This window comes from Electrophorus electricus, chromosome 2 (assembly GCF_041902795.1).
Source record: "Electrophorus electricus isolate QZ-2024a chromosome 2, ASM4190279v1, whole genome shotgun sequence".
Taxonomy (NCBI): Eukaryota; Metazoa; Chordata; class Actinopteri; order Gymnotiformes; family Gymnotidae; genus Electrophorus; species Electrophorus electricus.
In genome coordinates, this window is record NC_137498.1 from 37,034,435 (window position 1) to 37,054,234 (window position 19,800).

The window sequence follows — 19,800 nt, forward strand, 5'->3', positions numbered from 1 at the left end:
GTCACCTGTTAATATGTGTGTGTGTGTGTGTGTGTGTGTGTGTGTGTGTGTGTGTGTGTGTGTGTGTGTGTCTGTCTGTCTGTCTCAGTGCCTGGGTGTGAGTTTGTTTAAATAATTCAGGCCACTTTAGAGACCGTAGTCCTAAAAACTGAAGGGGATTGCAAGTCTAGTCTGGGGGTTAGAGCTAGCTAATGATGGGCTAGCTGGCACAGGATTCTCAGCAATACCTTGGTAGACCAGGTGGAAGCCTCTAGAGGTGGACTGTCCTTTGGAGGTGAAGCGGATGAGGATCTGGTTAGAGGTAGCTAATGGAAGGGACTCACCTAAAAAGAAACAAAACAAAAGGCACTTTTCACTAATAGGCCACTTTTGTATTTTCACTAACAAACCCCAATCTTGATACATATTTTTTACATTAGCCAAAAACAGTGATGTGATTTTTTAAAACATATTTTCATATTTAGCATATGTATCGATTCCATTAAAAAGCTATTAAAAAAATGGCAGTCACCTCTAAACACTGAGCATCACATATAAAATTTGCTACCTAGAATTTATTTCTTGTCTCTCAGAAAATGACAGTATAATGAAAAAAAGGGAAAGTGGAAGAAATAAAACATCAAACACACAAAATCATTATGCTTATTTGGCAACAAAAACATTTAGTATCAGTCAATATCTTGAAAGACCTCCTCTTTGACACTTAATTTTTCCAACTCATAAATTTGTGAAATAATAGCAATCTAAATTTCTTTGGCTGGGGAAATCTCTTTAGAGATTCTCTTTATGTAACACGGCTTCTTCCCTGTTGCCATCCCACAACCTCATTAGTCAGCATATGCTATCTGTTTCCTGGTGTGTGTGTGTGCATGTGTATGTGTGTGTGTATATGTGTGTGTGTCTGTGCATGTGTGTACATATGATGGGTTTAGGATAGGGACTGTGTGGTGGATGTGAGTTTACCCATAGTTCTCTGTGGCACTGCTGGGCTTGTGGGGAGTCTTGCAGTGCCCAGATTCATTGTTGACAGACTCCCGCAGTGACCAGATGAGAGTGCTGCACAATGAGTGCTGCCGTGACACACGCCGGGTTACACCAACACCAGCGCTGGCCCATGTGGCATGCTGAGTACTTATTAGAGCAGGTCTCTGTGGGCAGCTGTCAGACTGACAGCTAATAATCTGGACCAGGGAAAGGTGTGGGGAAACCCTGACTGCTGATTTATTTACACCTGCGGCTTATTTCAGCCCACCTATTATTACCAGCACTGCTGCATTGCTGTGATGATCCTCTACTCCTGGGTAGGAAGGACGAAAATAGATGGCCAGTGATGCAATCTTGAGTGACAACCACTTCCTGAGCTGCCCATTCACTGAGAACCAAAGTGTGGTAGGGGAATATGCATTTCATACTTTATCATTATGTTCAGCTTCCTGATAAATTGCTCCACGAGCGTCTGCAGAAATACACGCCCGTGCTGTCACTGAGACCACAATTTCTCCTCAAATTCAACAGATACACAAAACCTCGCAGAAGCACATTTTTCACTGTCTACCCACACAATCCACAGTTTACTATTCATGCCAGGGTGTATATGTGTTAGTTTTCCAGTGTCTGTACACTTTGCTGATTGTACACCCTGCTCTGGGTTGTAACATCCGTGGCAGAGGACAGTGGTCAACATAAAGCAGGCACATGGCACTGCCTATGATAATGTTCAACATTTGTCTGCAAGGGCCAAGAGGAAAACGGCATAGACCACAGGACAGAAATATCTCTATGGACACAGGACAAGGTCTGAGGTAGGACGTCACCCTGCATCAGCACTGAGCAGATGTCATTCATTACTACAGGGCTCTTAAAATGCCTCAGAGTTGACAGGTTTTCTAAGCTATCCAACCAAGTAAATATGCACAGCCGATAATTTACATAGAATATGTATCAGCAATCAATTTGACTATATATATATATATATATATATACTGTAGTATATATACTATATATATTATATACTATATAGCTAGTCCTTTGCTCTAGTTAATGAGTGCTTAAACATTTAAATCAGGTAGTGCTATCTGAAGAGCAGAGCTTCCTGTGAGTATAAGGTGATTTATCAGCAAAATACAAGCCAATAAATTACACATTACAATTGGTTAGATATTGTAATGAGGCCATACACATAATACACTATAAAAATACAACCTAAATGTTACATAACAGATGTATAGAGAGAGGTAGGGAGAGATTTCTCCAAACCTAACTCCTCAGTCCAGCAGCTCTGCCTCAGCTCTCCTCCAAAAACCCTCTACTCCCAGACACAAACGTCCACCACTGGCCACCACTGACTAGGTGGTATGACACTACAGTCCTGAATAATTGACTATTTGTGGTGGGGCAGGGTCAATTTAATCATTGTGATTTTATCACCCTTTTCTCTGTGATGAACAAGACTTCATAGACCAGAGTTTAGCCTACAACCATGAAAAGAATACAAGGTTATGAAGTATATGTTCATTTTTAAACTGATCCACCTTATGAATATCCCCTCTAAGTTTCTTTCCATTGTTCTACATGTGTTTCTATATGTCTGATGTATTTGCAGTACAGTAGTGTGTAGGCGATGGACTATACCATTTTGAGAGAAAAGGGGTGTACAAACCTGAGTGAGACCCAGATAGTGAGCTCAAGACACGGGAATGTTGCGTGGGGCCGTCGTACACCTCAACGACATCATTCAGAGCCGTCTGGAAGAAGGCAAACTGGCTGAATACCACTGGGTGGGTACACAAAGAGTGAGAGAAAACAAAGAAAGAGGAAGATTTTTTTTTTAGTAGGGATTTTTGATACAGACACTCATAAACAGTGACATATAAATTAATATATCAGTAAATTACACAGAACTTAATCACACAGGGCCACCTGTGTCTCCTCTGTGCACCCTGGTCTTCCACCACACGACGTGAACCATGTACAGTAGCCCATTTCAGCAGTTTCACATGACAAAGCACTCGGTCACACTCTCCCTGCAGTTCCAAGTCATTAGACTGTGCCTATGAAAATGTGTGCTTTAATTATCCCTATTTCCAGAACACTTCACTCGGCCAGGAGAAATATGCTCCTGTTCAGATGCAGCACGGCTGAGGCTCTGCAGGGTCCTCCAAATCGCCCAAACGACCTCCACCTTTTATGGATCAGACAACGGCATCCTGTGGTCAAGTAGCACCTGCTGCTGTGAAATGAGGGATGGTCCCATTCACAAGCCCTGCAGCAGCCACTTATTTCTCATTAGCCCTCTTCAGCAGATGGAGAGGCAGAGACAGGAGGTAAAGGGCGAAGGGTCGTTGCGTGACACAGCGCCTCACAGTGGAATGGAGACTGCGTAGGGCTTTAAAGGTGGAGAGCATGGGGTCTCACCATTGTGTGATGTGTGTGTGGGTGGGTATGTCGTGTAGGTGCGGCATGTGTATGAGGTATGAGGGTGTGATGTGGTTGTGGCATGTAGGTACAGTGTGTGGGTGTAGTGTGTGGTACATTGTGGACTGTGAAGTGTGTATGTGGCGTGTGGATGCAGCATGAGAATGTTGTGCAAGGGTGCAGTGTGGGTGTGACAATGGGTGTGGCCTTGAAGGTGCTTGCATACCATAGTCCTTTGGCACGATCACTGAGTAGAGACAGGTTCTTCCACTGCTGTAGTTTCCAGGATAACCTGGAGAGAGCACAACTCCCTCTAAACCAGAGTATTGCCCACCACAGAGAGCTGAGAGAGAGAGAAAGAGAGGGAGAGATGGAGGGAGGAACAGAGGCAAAGACAGACAGAATGAGTTGGGGAAGAAGAATTAGCCACTAATTTTTTGTCTTCCCCCTCTCCTCCCCACTACGCCCTTATTCCACTGATCTTAAATTACTTTCCTTGTCTGATTGCTGGGCCACTCTAGTGGATGTCCCAAGTGTTTGCTAAAGTAAAATTGCAATGTTTTTAAAGTGTCTCTGTGGGTTAGCCTGTAGAAAGATTCCCCTCCTTCTCTCCAAGGGAGCAGTGTGCAAGCCAGTACCATCAACTCACAAGTCAACTTGAGGAAGCTTGTATTTGGTTAGCAATGCATGTCACAAACAGAACTTTTAACATAATAACATGCTTGGATGTCTGACACTAAGATTTAGTATATGAACAGATTTTCTTGAAAAGGCATTTTCTTCCTTTGAATAATGTTTTTTACCTATGCAAACTGGTTTTGGTTTATTCCAGCTGGGCTTGCTGTCTGTCCCCATAATGCAGGTGAGAGTGCCTTCTCCCTCCAGAGTGTAGCCATTATCGCAGTGGTAGGTGACAGTGGACCCCAGCTTCAGCTCAGCGCCCCTGCGCGTGCCGTTCCGGACAAAGCCCGGCTCAAAGCACGACTCTCTGGGGTTCTCTGTGGCAGAGCGAGAAGAGGGAGAGGGATTAGAGGCCCATGGAGAGGGTGGAGAGGGCCCCTTTTTGAAATACCTGATATTGTACTAGTAGTAAAGGAGTAACAGCACCAAAAGCGAGTGTGTTGATTGGGAACAAATGTGCCGTTATTGAGAAGAGAAGAATCATGAGGTGAGAGAAGGCCTGGATAAAACAGTGCACAAAGAAAAATGCCCCTCCCACAGACCCAGGAGAGACACTATGTTGAATCATGGCTTGGTGACTACACAGAACAGACCAGTGCAGTTTTGTGTGAGAGTTTTGTAAGAGCCAAAATTAGAAATCAATCAACATTCACATGCACACATGCAAAGAAAAAGGTTGTGCATCTTAAAAAATAATTTCTTTATGTGCTTCTTTTAAGGCTTGCTTTAAATCAACGGTGATTTCTGTTCAGAATTAGCCACCACACTTAACAGGAGGCAGTTAGCTTGTGATACAGGCTTGTGTTCTTCATAGCAGAATGTATCCCTGATACATGTCTGCATTCTGCTCCACACAGCCTAGCACCACAGACAGCCCACAGCCTGACAGCTGACATTAGCGAGCACCTGGCCTCACAGTGCTCCCACACCACAGGCCTGGAGCTCACCTCTAATTAGGACTGGAATACAGCCGGCTCAGGTGTGTGTGGGTGTGCGTGTGCATGTGTGCATTTTTGTGTGGGTGGGTATGTATATGTGTGCATGTGGGGGTGTGTTGTGTTTGTGTGTGTGGGTGTGTTTTGTGTGTGTGTGTGTGTGTGTGTGTGTGTTTATTTAACTATCACTCAAGCGTGCAGTGTCTTGGCCCACATACTGCACCTTGAAGGCCAACGGGACCCAGCTGGGGCTTTGTTGGCCTGTTAAGAGAATGGTGGTGCAGGAAGGCTGGTCCAAAAGTGCTGCCATGCAGAGGGTGAGCAGTGTGTACCAGGCCAAGGCCACGCACGGAGCAGCGCGTGAGAAAGAGCAGACAAACAAACACGCTCAGGCATTTGCTCTCTTTTCCACGTTATTAGTTCATCGTAATTCATTAGTGAGGCGAGCGGGGTCTGGACTCGGAGCTTTAGAACCGCCACATGCTGAGTCCATCTGCTTGGCCAGATTGAGAGAACGCAATGCACAGCTACAGAGTGCTCACTCACCAGCCAGTGCCAGCCAGCCCATGCCTGTCTCAGCTGCAGGGATAGAGTGTAGTTCACTTCTAGTGCACTGCGGCTAAAAGGTTATATTAAGTACTTGCGAGCAAGGTGCACCCAGAGTGGCTACTGTGCCAGGTGTTCTTGGATCATTCAGGCACATTTGATCTGTATAGGCTAGCTATAGCATACTCATCAAGAGTAAACACAGGCTGAGGCCGGATCCAGCGCTGGTGATGTGGCTAGTTTGAATGAGGTACACATGATGGCATATGTGGAGTCATTCCCGATGAAGGGAAGTGGAAAGCAGCGAGTGGCCAGCAGCAGCACGTGGGACACAAGAAACAGGCATTTGTTCTCATTTGTACCGAGCCTTCAGTATGACAGCAGAGCATTGATCAAAGCCCAGCTTTAGCACGCACACTTCGGCTTTTCAATTTTTATAATAATTCATAATTTGTTTCTAGTCGGCTGCAAGCAGCACCAGGGTCGATAATTACATGGAGTGTGGGGTGGCAGGATCAAGAGAAGATTCAAAGAGCCCATAAACTAGTTTATGCCACACTAATATTCCTCCTTTAGACATGGAAAACAAGAGGAGAAAAGGCAATGAAGAAAGTCAATACATTCAGCAAAGGCAGAGCAGGAGCGGTGCACCCCTCTAGTGTTTATGTGACCTTTCAGAATCACTCAGTGCCACATACAATCAGCATCATCAGCCCCATGTCACACACCTTGGTTCACACCACAAGCACACTGAACATATCAAACAAGCCATTCAAGGCAAGGTCACAGTAAACACTTCCAAACTGGGGGGAGTGATGGGTTCAGGGGAACAGTGTACCTGTGTACTGCAGGACAAAGCCATTGCTGCTGAGAGACGCGTCACTGCGGAATGCCAGGAACAGGGTGTTGGAGCTGCTCTCGATGTGCTCTGGGACGTCCGTACCATAGAAGCTCCCCAGCAGTGGGCTGAGGGAGTCTGGCCCATCATAGATGTGCAGGAAGTCATAGCTGGGCTCCAGACTGAAGCTGGGAAAAGAGATGGAATCAAGGTGCCCCTTAGTCTAGCTCAAGACCTGGTTATGCTTTGAGATGGACATACATTTTGTCAGTGACATCTGCTGCTATGAGCACACATGGTGTCCATGCTCTCTGTTAATAAATGGTACTATGATGATATAATGAGCAGATCATAACAAAGCCTATGCTTACTGATTAAAAGTGAGAGAAATGATGTAGTCAGAGGTGACGGTGACTGTCCAGTCACATTCTCTACCATGAGGGTAAGGCTCTGGATACTCAGGGGACAGAATCAGGCCACTGGGACCAGTTAAATTGCCCCCACATGGAGCTGGAATGCAGAACAAAGGATGATGAACATTTGCTCATTTAAATGTTAACAAAAACAAACAAATGACAACCAGGGCAACTCCCTTGTCAAAGAGGTAACATGAGAAACTCAGTGAGGCCAGCTGTTTTGCTTATGACTGATTCATGAACACTGATCACTCCTAGAGTTGAAAGCTACTGAAATATCACCATACTAATAACTGCCATGTTCTGACAACTTGGATTTTTTGGTCTTTTACAAACTGCTAACCACATTATGTTCATTTGACACATACACTTTTTAGAACAAAGCTTACAACCCTCTGAACTCAGTACTGCTCATCTTTTCCTATTGAGCTTAATTCCTATTCATTTTATAGTGTCTCTGTTTTACAAGCCTACAGAATTTAAGTCCTTAAAGTTAACCTGGTTAAGCCAACCCAAAGTTTGTTCCATGATGTTCCACATTCTGTTAATGCTTCTCATACTGGTGTTTATTTGCTTATGCTGGTTCACAAACTCCTTTGTATTGACTCACTACAGGGAGAATGCTAATGGCTGCTGACACTGGTGCTGGGTTTTCATGTATAATCTTGGGAGAAGGCTCCAGATTTGTTTGTAGTGCAGCTAAGCTTTCACACAAACGCAGTATGGCCCTAATCGAACAAGGCAGCTAATTACAGGCTCTTAACTGCTGTTGTTAATTACCATCACTTCAGAGAGGACAAACTTGGAATACACAAAAAGCCAACAAAGACTTATTTTCCATCTCTAGTGCTATCAGGTTGCAATTAGCCATTTTGAGGTGCAATCATTGTTACACTGTTGACAGAAAATTAGAACATTTTTCAATTTACTCAATTAAAATTGTTTACTTAAGTGCTCACACTGTAGACAATTATTTGTTTTGAAGAAATTGAAAGAGGTAATTACTTCCTGGTAAATTGTGGGCAGGTTTTACAAGTTATGAACATTTCTGCTGTTAAATCGGCACTGCAAGAGGTTGTCACCTGAGCAGGTGGGTGGGTCAGGCTTCCAGAAAAAGCGGTTGTTGATCTCAGTGCAGGTGATCTTGGTTGCCCCCTGTAGGAGGTACCCAGGATCGCATTGGAATACTACATTGTCTCCTGGCTGTCTGCTTTCGCCGCTGCGGGTACCATTAGTGGGCAAACCAGGGTCGTTACATGAGGTGGCTGTGGAGACTGTGGGAGCAAGAGCAAACATCACACAAGTGACTCACGCAGAGTGATTAACTTTGGTGCAGGCACAAGCTTAAAAGAATAAAGATGGGAGCTATGTAGTGCACTGTGACGACGTTTACTGGAGGGAGCAGAGTCCCGAGGGTGCACACTGGTGTTCCCGCATGGGGATGGATCACACCCCTGCAGAGCAGACAGATTAGGCTCGTGTCGAGTTCTGTGATTCTCCAGCGTGGGAGCACGCCACTCACATCAGTTCCACTTGGTGAAGCCTTATCCATGTTCTTATTTATACAAACATCTGTGCGGATTCTCCACACAGCCGCTTAGCAATTACTCCTTTTTAGACGTGTGTTGAGGGGGTTGTATGGGTGGTGGGGTTAAAAATACAACATGGTTTTGGAGGAAAAAATGCTGTGTGTTGAGATGCAGCCACTCCGTTTACTAATGGAGTGTAGGCTCTTTATTCCTGCCTTCTGTTATTAAGCAACTTTTTTATTCTTTGAGATGCGAGGTAGGAATTCAGAACACCAAGACTGAGCCAGGATTGTAAAGGCAGGGGAAAATTAATAAGTAAAAGAGGCTGCCCTAGTTACAAGTTTTGTCTTATGGCAGGAGAGAGGCTGCCCCAGCTGGGCTGGTCTACATGGGTCTCTCTGTTCAAAATCCTAATGCCAGCAGCCTCTAAACATTGACTGTGACTTTCCCCATGCTCAGGCCTGTGCTCCCACTGGTCTGGTTGTAAAGTGGAGGTAATGCTGTTGGCTGAGTTCAGGGTGCCTCAAACCTAGCACCACCACTAGTACCAGCAAGGATATAAATACCAAATATGTAGGCTGTTTCATTCTACCATTGCACACTGCACAGGTGTGGGCCAAAAAATGAACAGATGAAAATCAACTGAAAGGGTTGTCAGTCAAATCATTCAAATTCTTTCATGCCATTTGTGTTGGCTGAAACTCAAATCAAACTGAAGGGGTTGTCACTCAAATAATTCAAAGCCTTTCATGCCACTAATGTTAGCTGAAACCAGTTCGAATCCACAGCAGACTTCTAAATTGAAACTGCTTTATTTCCTGCAGAAATGATTACTGCTAGAACCGAGCTTGCCTTATTAGATAAGAACATTCCTCCAGGGCCTCTTTTAGTCTTGTAGCATATGAGATTTTGAAATTCTGACATACGTAATGAAGAAAGAATACTGAACCAAGCAAAATGTGTCATAGTGCAATATTTTCCTGTGAAGTGGACATTGAATCCAGGACACACACACACACTTACATGCAACCATACCACGTGTGCACATACACACACACACACACACACACATGCACACAAATACACACCTGAAAACTGCAAAGCAAATCCCTGCTTGCTGGTGAAGAAATCAGTGGTGAACTGTAGGCTCACAGAGTTGAATGTGCTGTGCAGGTCCGGGGGCAGGGTGGAGCCACTTAGCTCCCGGAGCATAACACCACCATCCTGAGGGCCGTCCCAGATTCGCAACACATCATGCACCTCCTCCGTGTGGAACACCAAGAAGTGCAGTCTGCGCACACACACACACACACACACACACACACACACACACACACACACACACACACACACACACACACACAGACACACACACACACACAAATCTATTGTCATTTATCATTGCGGGAAAACTGAACTGTTATTAAGATGAAAGAATGGCATAGCCATAATAGGATAGCAGTCATTTGGATAATCCTTACTCACAATATATACTGATTTTATTTTGTAATTTTCCTTTAAGCATGTACTCTGAACCCATTGTCTTGTATTTGCTTATTGTTAGAGAGTGTGTCTGCAATTCCAGCTGGGAAACAGCTGGACTCTGAAACTGACACTTGTTCCACAAGGTAAAGAGAAAGAAAGACATTGATGCAGGCTGAAGTGAGGTTCCAGTGACAGATGGCAGATACACACATAAGACTGAAATAAATAAAGAGTTCCTGGCAAGAAGAAAATAGTCAGAGAAGGCAGCTGCTTTAAGGGAAGGACCTCAGGTGTTGGAGAGAGACAGAGAGAGAGGGAGATGGAGAAAGAGAGAGAGCATGGGGGACGGAGAGATGGTGAGGGGGCAGACTGTGTGTGTGAAAGCCAGTGTGAGTGGGGTAGAATGAGAGAGCAAGACAATGAGGGAATAGACTGTGTGAGAGAGAAAGAGTAAGAGAGAGAGGTGAGTAGACTAAGTAGGTGGAATGGAGAGTGCAAGAGAGAGAGAGAGCAAAACCACCTTGTTGAATTTCTTCACATTGAAATTCAAGACATGTATGGTTTGCTGCACAGATGCCGGGGGGTTTAGGCATCTGACTGGAGTACACACAACCCACACACAAGCTCAGCCTGGTGCGTGTGCTAGCAATGTAGGCCATTGACCATGGTTAATGTGTGAATGGGTGACCCCTAATGAAAGAGGGTCAATAGAGCCTTAAATATGGATCTCGGTAACTATTGCACTGCTTTCTCAATAGGCAGATTTAGTGAACTCATTCCTGAAACTTTGAGCTTCCACAGGGCTGTGGCTAAATATATTAGTATGCTAGAAGCTAATACAGTCATACAAAAGGGCATACATTATGCATTTATTCAAAGATAATACATTATGCATATACCACATATGCATATACATACAAATCAATGAAACTATGAACAGCTTCTCTGCATGAAGCCTGGGTAACCACTAGTTGGATTTCTAAAGCCAGTAACATTCTCAAGGATTAGCATCTTATTGATGAGCAGAACCTTCCCGAACCCCAAGTGGGAAAAAAAATAAACCTCACAATCTCAGACTGGCAGTAATGTAGCATGGGTTGGGGGGTTATTTAATCCAAAGGAGTGGTATCATTGCAATTAGTTATCTAATAAAACTCTAGTTATCAATTACTCCACTACTCTCAAGTCACTCACTCCCTTGGGCCTGTAGAAAATTCAGTTTAAAGAAACCAGAATGCTGTTTTACATGCTGCTTCCTTTGTGCTACCACAGTTTACACACTGCACATCACAGGCAGGCTAATGTGCATTATGGCAAGCATCAGCAGACACTTATCAATGCATCCACTCAGAGGGCTAGCACTTCTGTGTGAGCATGCATGAGAGTGTTGAGCAGTGTGGAGGCAGATCGCCATGGCGATCGTAGTCCTGCATCAGCCTCCCCAAGCTGTGCTGTTTGGGCTTCTGAAACATCTAAAATGAATCAACTGACTGGGGCTTAGAGATAAAGCAAGAGAGCAAAGAGAAGGGAGAGAATAGAAAGAACAGAGAGAGGAAGAGATTGAGGGAAAGAGACTCAAGGACAGACAGAGGCAAAATCCAAGACTGCTGGTTTGTAGACGACAGGTCGGCACTTGCAGGCTGCTCCAGGGCTGCAGCAACCATGCCATGCATATTGGAGTAATTGGCTCCTTTCAGGACAGATTCAGCTAATCAGCCTGTGCTCCAGCGCCCACGGGCAGGCTACAGCAGTGGGCTCCGGCTCCGGCTCAGGATCACAGGGCCCTGCCTGAATGAAGGCTTTGCTTGTACTTTCTTTCTGCTCCCAGTCCTGTTGCACGCTAATCCACACGTTCTTTCCTACCAGTGCCTTTTCTCCTACTGCTCCCTGTCTCCTCCTCCAGCTTGCTGCTGCCCATATGCAGCCCTCGCTTGGCTGGTGAGAGAGAAAGGTGTTGGGATGTTTGGGGTTATGGCAATCACATGCATGCAACCTGGCACTTCTGCATGGAGAATGAAGGCTGGGGGGGCTGGTCATACTGCACATGGGTTGGTGTGTGTGAGACTGAAAGAGAGAGAGAGAGAGAGAGAGAGAGAGAGAGAGAGAGAGAGAAAGAAGGAGAGAAAAATGTGGAGACCTGTGAAGTCTGATTGGTCTCTTCTGAATCCAAGCAGGAAGCAGCATCTAGCCACTATGAAGGTGAGGAAAACTGCCTTTCACTACATCTGCAGGAGGCATGGACATTTTCCTGCACTTTCTATTTTTCTCTCACCAAAAAAAGAAAGGAACTGTCCTTTAGTAGCTAGCAGAAAACAAAAATCCTATCATACTTCAGTTATGTAGGGGTGTTTTTGTGGAGAAGGAAAAGTGTCACCATTTTATTTTTGAAATTGTGTACTGAGGCATGAATCCCTTTTACAGCCTGGCGTTCTTGTCTTTGACAAATAAAGTGATTTAGTCACACGTCAAAAAAGGTGCCATAGGGAGAATGTGTAGAAAGACATAATGGACAAAAAGCTGTGTAATACGAATATCAACCAGCACCGCCACTTTTGGGAGATCACCCTTTATATGAGTAGACCCTGGCAGATGGGGGGAGCTGACAAATTCAGCTTCAATCCCTTGAAGAAGATTTTTTAATGGGGACCTATTGTGCACATTTTTAATGTTAATAAATTTGAGTTTTGAGGTTTACTAGAAGATATTTACATGCTTCGATGTTCCAAAAACATTTAAATATTATTTCTCATACTGTAATCTCATTTCGCTCTCTATCTTTTAGAGATCTGGTAGAGCTCCTGGGAAAGACACCCCTCACACTGCAGAACAAAGTGTCTTCTCAACATGGCTACAAAATGACCAAACCTTTCTGCATTGTGTGAGGGGGTGCCAAGCTTACTGGTAGATGGGCAATATGGAATGCCTTACAAGATTACATCATAAACATATAAAACATCTGAAATTCCAATGGGGCATTTCATGTGGCTGAGAAAAGTGTTTGGGAGAGAATTTCTCACTCTAGCATGTAGTTTGGGTTTTGTAACTTTGCAGACCATTTACATGCACAGAAAACTAAACACACTAAGAAATGCAAAAAAAACCCCAAAAAACTGAAAAGCATAATAGGTTGCCTTAAACTACTGCAACTGATGCACCAATGTTTTGTTTTTGTTTTTTTTTTGTTTTGTTTTGTTTTTTTTTTTAGTTGATAGATGCAAATGCTACATGCTGTTTTGCCTTAGGCTGTGTGGTGTAGCTAGTACAGCATTGATAGTCATTTTATTTTAAGATGCTGGCAGCCTGGTTGATTATAAAGGCAGGGACTGTGCTGAGTCAGCACATCTGAGCTCCAGAGGCCTGCTTTCTCCTCATTGGCTAATCTGTGGCCTCATCACTTTCTTTCAGCCCAGCCTACCTCTGCTAAAAGCTCCTGGAACACAGAGGTGAAGCAGTATTTACATAGGAAGCTTTGCACATGCATATGTATGTTTACTACCCTTCAGCATGTGTTTGTCCAAGCTTAATTCTGCCCTACATTCATGAGCGCTCAGTTAGACAAGAAAACACAAACATTCAAGTGTGTAAAACCTTAAAAAACATCAGTAGAAAATGAATGAGAAAAGACACAGACAATTTACATTTATGGCATTTAGCTGAATTTTTATCCAAAGCGACTTACAATTATGACTGAGTACAACTTGAGCAATTGGGGGTTAAGGGCCTTGATCAAGGGCCCTACAGTGGAAGTGGTGGGGCTGGAACCAGCAACCTTTCTATTACAAGTCAAGTACCTTAAACAATGAGCTACCACTGCCCTGCCCAATAAGCTTTACTCCTTCCAGCAGTATGCACTAGTTCTTCCTGGGCCAGCTTTTACTTTGTCCAGTATAGCAGCCGAGGCCCTCGTCAGTTGATCAGGCCTTCCAGCTCCTCAGTCTGGGCTGGGAATGCTCAGAGAGACAGCAGCCGAAGAGCTGTGCTAACTTGGTGCACATAAACAAATATAATTGAGAAGAGAAGAGAAGAGAAGAGAAGAATGTGTGTGTGTGTGTGTGTGTGTGTGTGTGTGTGTGTGTGTGTGTGTGTGTGTGTGTGTGTGTGTGTGTCTGCATGTGTGTCTATGTGTTGGAAGCCTCTTTTAATTCTTCAGATTTCCTTCATGACTACCAATGAGCCTCCGAGTCTTCTGAGCATGCAAAACTGCTCCAGTTCAGTGGGTTTATTGGCTGTCTAATCCTAAACGGCAGAGAGACAGTGGAGCCCATGTGTGTGTGTGTGTGTGTGTGTGTGTGTGTGTGTGTGTGTGTGTGTGTGTGTGTGTGTGTGTGTGTGTTTATGTGTACATGTGGATGTCAGTATGTAGTGGCTTTTGAAGGTAATTATCAGCCTCACCAAGCAGTGCTGGATCAGAGGTAGCGATGAGTCTGTGATGAGAAGATGAAAGCAGTCTGAAACACGTTCTTCTCCTGCTCTCCCCTAAGTGTCACATGCCCTCAGTGTTACACACTATGCTAATCCCATTACTAAACCCCAACACCTCCACATACAAATGTCTTCATCAACTATAGATCTACATTCACTTCTGTGTGGCACCTCAAAAGGTCCCTGCTGCAACTTTGTCTGCTTAAATTACAGATGAATCACACCCAAGGATGCTCCTAAGCACCTGCTCTAACTGAACACCACAGACACACACACACACACACGCAGGGCAGCCTTATTAGAGACCTGGCATTAGTGCCAGTGTCGTCCCAGTCCTAATGCATTGCAAATGTTCTTGAATAATTGATCACGCAAGATGGGATCAAAGGAATGTATGCATACCGTACAGAAGGGAGGTTAGGCCTAGGACAGGGAGGTAGATAAACTTTTTTTTTTCTTATCTTAGTTCCCCTCTGTCTCCAGTAACACTAAAACTGTACTCACTACTACATACATCCAGGACCCATACAGTAAACTTGTGAATGTAGGTAAACAAACACATTCAAAGTTACACACAGCCCAGCTACCATTATTTCTGTGGAAATAATAACTCAACAGAGGGTCGAGAGATAGAAAGAGAGGGAGACAGGGGAGGAGAGAGGGTGGAGTATACTCTTCACTTGGAGAAGGCAGAGGGCTGAGACATCCTCCGGCAGTACTCATGAGGCCAATCACACTACTTCACTCCCACAGTGAACCTGCACGTAAGCTGAAGCACTTTGCCAACTGTGCTACTCACCTGCTTCTCTCCTGCCTCTCACTCCTGCCAAGTGTCACATTTTGGTAGATAATTTTCTTACACATTGTAACAAATAAAAGCATGGTTTGAAAACAGTGCTGAATTTCTTGTCTTTAAACTTAATATAATTGTTTGCTTTGTACTACATAATACACTGATTATTATAAAATATTGAAGTTTTTATAAACTTGACTTCGACTCAACTTCAAACGTCATTAAGTGCCTGGTTTCAGATTAGCTAAAAACCCATGAGTAATGACTTTTGAATAATAACAAGAAGAAAAGAAATACAAGATCAGGTAAGCCATCATTTCCTATTTTTACTTCGATTTTTCACCATTTGAAAGCTAACTCTTGTGTGTGTTCATTCATTAGTAGTGAAAAGCAGTAAATTGCACAGGGAGGGAGTGAGGTCAGTGCATAAAACTGCCAAAGTGCTAACGCCCTCCTAGCATCTTGCTATCCCAATGAATGAGACGGCACAGGCGTTGGCCTGCAAGCGCTGAAACCCTAACCAACCAATCACATGCTAGACTCAGGCCAATCGTATCTTGGAAAATGAGGCGAGCAGGGCGACCTCCTTGAGTAAGGTCTAAAGCTTTCAAAATCCAAGGTCGATGAAGAGAAGGGGGCTTGGGAACATTAATGCTAATGAGGATGTCAATATGCCATTTTGAACAGAAGGCTGATGGGACAGGAGGGGAAAGGAGGAGAGATAGAAGCAGAGTGGCTGAGGAGATGCCTTGCATGGGGTACGCACCCAATGGTGCTTCCAGGCGCAGCCTCGATGCTCCAAACACAGTGCAGGTTGTGCTCGTAGGGCGCCGGGTAACCAGGAGACAGGATCCGGCCAGACGGCTCATCTTTGATCGTTCCCCCGCACTCGGCTGCACAAGAAGCAAAGGCACACACAGACACACCATTTCACACAGTCTTCAAAAAGGCAACACAACACTGTCGGTGCACCCTCAGTCCCTTGCAGGCTGTTTCTTGACTCTAAGGTTAGGAGTACAAAGCAGCCTAGCAGTCCAGCTCTCTCAGAGCACTACCAGCATGATCAGGCCTTTGGCACTGTGGCATTTGGGCTGCGGAGGAGCGCGGCTCCTGCAGCCCGGGGTGGGCCACAGTGCAGGACCTGTCCACATGCTCTCTCAGTGGGGCAGTGATGTGCCGTGCAGAGCATCATGTATCAGCAGGCAGTGGGGGCGGGGACAACCGGTGGCTTTAATAGAACACATCGTGCACGGCCACAGGCTTCATGAGCGATGGGCTGCATCAGGTTGTGGTATATCACGGCCGGCATTGAGACATCAGTGGGGAGGGCATATTTCCTTTGGCAAATTTCACTGATAGGGTTTCAGTAATATCTCCTGCTCCAGGCGTGGCCATCCATCTCATGGGAGACGCAGTGTCAGTGTCATGCAGTGGGGTACAAATCACTTGTTTGTCAGCGGGTGGTGGAGGTGGTGGTGGTGCTGCTGCTCAGGGTGGGAGACCAACAGCTTCAGTTTCTTGTATCAGCAGGCATTGAGGCCCTTGCCCGCACACCTCACCTGCCCTGAGATCATTCTGATCAAATGTGTGCTTCCTCATACTGTACATCCACACAGACATGGACCAAGGGAGGTGAGGACACAGTTTCTATCTCTCTCTGTCTCTCTCTCTCTGTCTCTCTCTCTCTCTCTCTCTCTCTCTCTCTCTCTCTCTCTCTCTCTCACACACACAGACACACACACACATACACACACACACACACACACACACACACACACACACACACACACACACACACACACACACACACTCACACACACACACACAAGTGGGCTTGTTACTGCAGCCATAAGCAGTAGTCTGTCTCAAAAGCAAAACGTACAGTGATGCTCAGACAGTTGTGGCTCTCTATAGCTGACTAGTAGTGACTCAATCAGGCTCAATAAGGACCACAATGAACTGCAGTGTATAAGATAGCTCTCCATTTCATACACACAGACATGCACACAATAGGCACATAATGCTCAGCACAATGTCATGGCACAGACTTTAGAAGGTGTAAATCTAGCACTGGTCTCAAACTAAAAAATACCACCTCCCATTAGATCAACAGGTTGTCTAAGTTGGCTCACAAACACTCTTTCTTTCAAACGCACATAGATATGCTTCGAAGACCACTTCACACCGGCGTCTCTGAGTCACCCGCAGAGAGTCAAGTTGTGTGACACTGCTGAGCACAAACTGGGAAGACAACAAAGACCCAAATAATTACACAGGAGGATGTAAAGATGCCTTGTGTATGAGGCCAGTGTTGACAGGCGCACAAAACCCAGTGAGCATGGGATTACTGTCGCCCCACTGACAAAACAGCCACACAGATGTGTTTACAATCCACCTCAGCATGCTTTTATACAGTTATGACACCGGGTTGTACTATAGCTATAAAAGCACACACAAAGAAAAAAAAGTCCCGAGAGGAAACCATGACAGAAAATGGAGAATAGAAAGACACTCGGATTACAATGGAGAAACTGAACAAATTATAATTGGATAAGCAGCTAGCTCAAAGAAGACACAGAAAACAAGTAAAGTGAAGGCAATGAGAGACCAGTATAATATTATCATGAAATGAATCTTTTCTTTTCTATATATTGAGTTTTTCCCCTCTCAGCTCCTCAGTGAACCCCTCTCAGATGAATGTTCCCCTAGTGTAGATGGCTTGGTGATAAATCACCAGGAAGCAAACCCATCTTCTTCAGCTCCAGATATGACCTGCTTCACAAGTCATGAAACCTCTATCTCTCTCTCCCTCACTATTCTCTCTCTCTCTCTTGCACACTATTCTCTCTCTCCTGCACTATTTGCTCTCTCTCTCTCTCACTATTCTCTTTCTCTCTTTCTCTCCCTCACTATTCTCTCCCTCACTATTCTCTCTCTCTCTCTCTCTCTCTCTCTCACTATTCTCTCTCTCTCTCACTTTTCTCTCTCACTCTAGCTATCTCTAACCCTTTCCCTTGCCACTTTCTTCAGCAGAAATGTATGAGTATTCTCCCACTGGGAAGTGACAAAATATTTGCTCAGGCTTTTGCAGATGTCCCTCTTCTCTTTATATGGATTTCCATCTCACAGAGTGTATGTCTATCTTTCTCATAGGTCTCCACGGGCAATGCAATAGAATGCCCAAATCATTGTAGAGAGCTTAAAAGTGATGTGATTACAGTAGGATGGCTTTTACTGGGACGTAGGGTTGCCTGGAGGGAACACACACACACACACACACACACGTGCGTGCATGTATACATGCTTGCATACATGCACAACGTACCAGAACAACCTGACCTGTCTGATGCAACTGTCCACTAGGAGAGTCTGTATAGCAGAGGAATTTCTCAGCAAGCAATATGATAAGGCAGATTAAAAAATTTTGCAGGTTATGTGAAACCTCATTGATGGAAGAAAGCAGAAATGCTTTTAAAAGCTGCCTGTTTCAAGTTTTTTTGTAGTCCTCTGAATGCACTTCATAGCATAGGTCACATAGAATCTGACCTCCTATGATGGTTACTATGTCACAGTGGAGCCAGTGGTGAAATTTTGATTAATGCTTGAGTCAGCCGACAAGCTCTGAAGCTTTACCACATGCTCTATGTGACTGGAAAGGGCCATCAAGCTAAAGACAACTGGCCCCACTGCCAACGTCCATAGCCTTGGCAACAAAGGAATGGTGACAAGTCGATGGACAGGGTGTGTCTCTGCAGCCAAGACTCCTGACATGTAGCTGCGGCTGTCTTCCAATTGCAGGCAAGCGTGGTCAGCTTTCTGCCCTTCACCTGTCTGAGTGAGCAACTGAAGGACAAAGGACATCACTCACAACCTCTGGAATCTGCTCAGGGCCATTTTTTCACAGCAAGTTATGGTGAATCTCACACTGTCTGACCCAGTTCACAGTGATTTCACTTCCTATTACCACTAAATCTTCTGCCAATACATTCCATTTTGCTTGTTCTTCCATGAAAGGTCTGGCTGCCCCACTTTGGGATTGAGTTGTGGCGTGTGTGGAATGAGCGTGGCCGACTGAAATGGTTCATGGGCGTGCTGGGTGTGCCTGCAGCTGTGTGTGGTCCTCAATGTATGGCCCCAGGTGTGAGAAGCTTACCCACGCATTGTGGAAGGGGGCTGTCCCATGCTCGCCTCTCACCCCGCAGGCATGTCAGCACCTCAGTGCCCTTTAAGGTGTAACCAGGGTCACAGCTGTATGACACGGTGCTACCCGCAAAGTGACCCTTATCCTCACGCTTATAGCCAAACTGAGGCACACCAGGGTCTTCACATCGCACCAGGTCAAAGCCTAGGTGAAAGAAGGAGAGAGAGAGAGAGAGAGAGAGAGAGAGAGAGAGAGAGAGAGAGAGAGAGAGAGAGATTCTTGTCTGATTCATCCTGCTATATCATTATGGCTGTGTCAAGATTAAACCTTTCACAGGCACAGAGAGAAACAAGGGGAATTTAGAAAGAGGTGCTCACAACAAATTCACAAATATGCAAGGATCCACTCAGGTGGATATATGTCCTGCCACTGGGAAGCTGTCTGTTATTCATGTCCACCTTGTTTTTGCTATGGAGAGAGTGGCTTCAACAGATGTGTACCTGTACCCAAGCACACATCTGATATATAACTCACAGTTCTGAGTGTATGTGATGTACGTGATAGATTATGGGGGCATTTTTAACTTGAAGGGAGTGGAGA

At 45.0% G+C, this 19,800-nt stretch overlaps 1 protein-coding gene across 3 annotated transcripts in view; it reads right to left on the bottom strand.

Annotated features, from left to right (window-relative positions):
• Positions 1-19,800, bottom strand: part of csmd2 (CUB and Sushi multiple domains 2) — a 194,523-nt gene that overhangs the window by 57,215 nt on the left and 117,508 nt on the right. For all 3 annotated transcript variants that reach the window (XM_081701997.1, XM_081701988.1, XM_081701977.1), the window contains 10 exons: positions 19,213-19,404; positions 15,826-15,952; positions 9,448-9,650; positions 7,913-8,104; positions 6,786-6,924; positions 6,415-6,602; positions 4,218-4,412; positions 3,641-3,757; positions 2,660-2,773; positions 228-323 (listed from right to left, as the gene is read on the bottom strand). In XM_081701997.1, coding sequence (XP_081558123.1) covers positions 228-323; positions 2,660-2,773; positions 3,641-3,757; positions 4,218-4,412; positions 6,415-6,602; positions 6,786-6,924; positions 7,913-8,104; positions 9,448-9,650; positions 15,826-15,952; positions 19,213-19,404 — 1,563 coding nt within the window. The remainder of the gene's footprint in view (positions 1-227; positions 324-2,659; positions 2,774-3,640; positions 3,758-4,217; positions 4,413-6,414; positions 6,603-6,785; positions 6,925-7,912; positions 8,105-9,447; positions 9,651-15,825; positions 15,953-19,212; positions 19,405-19,800) is intronic.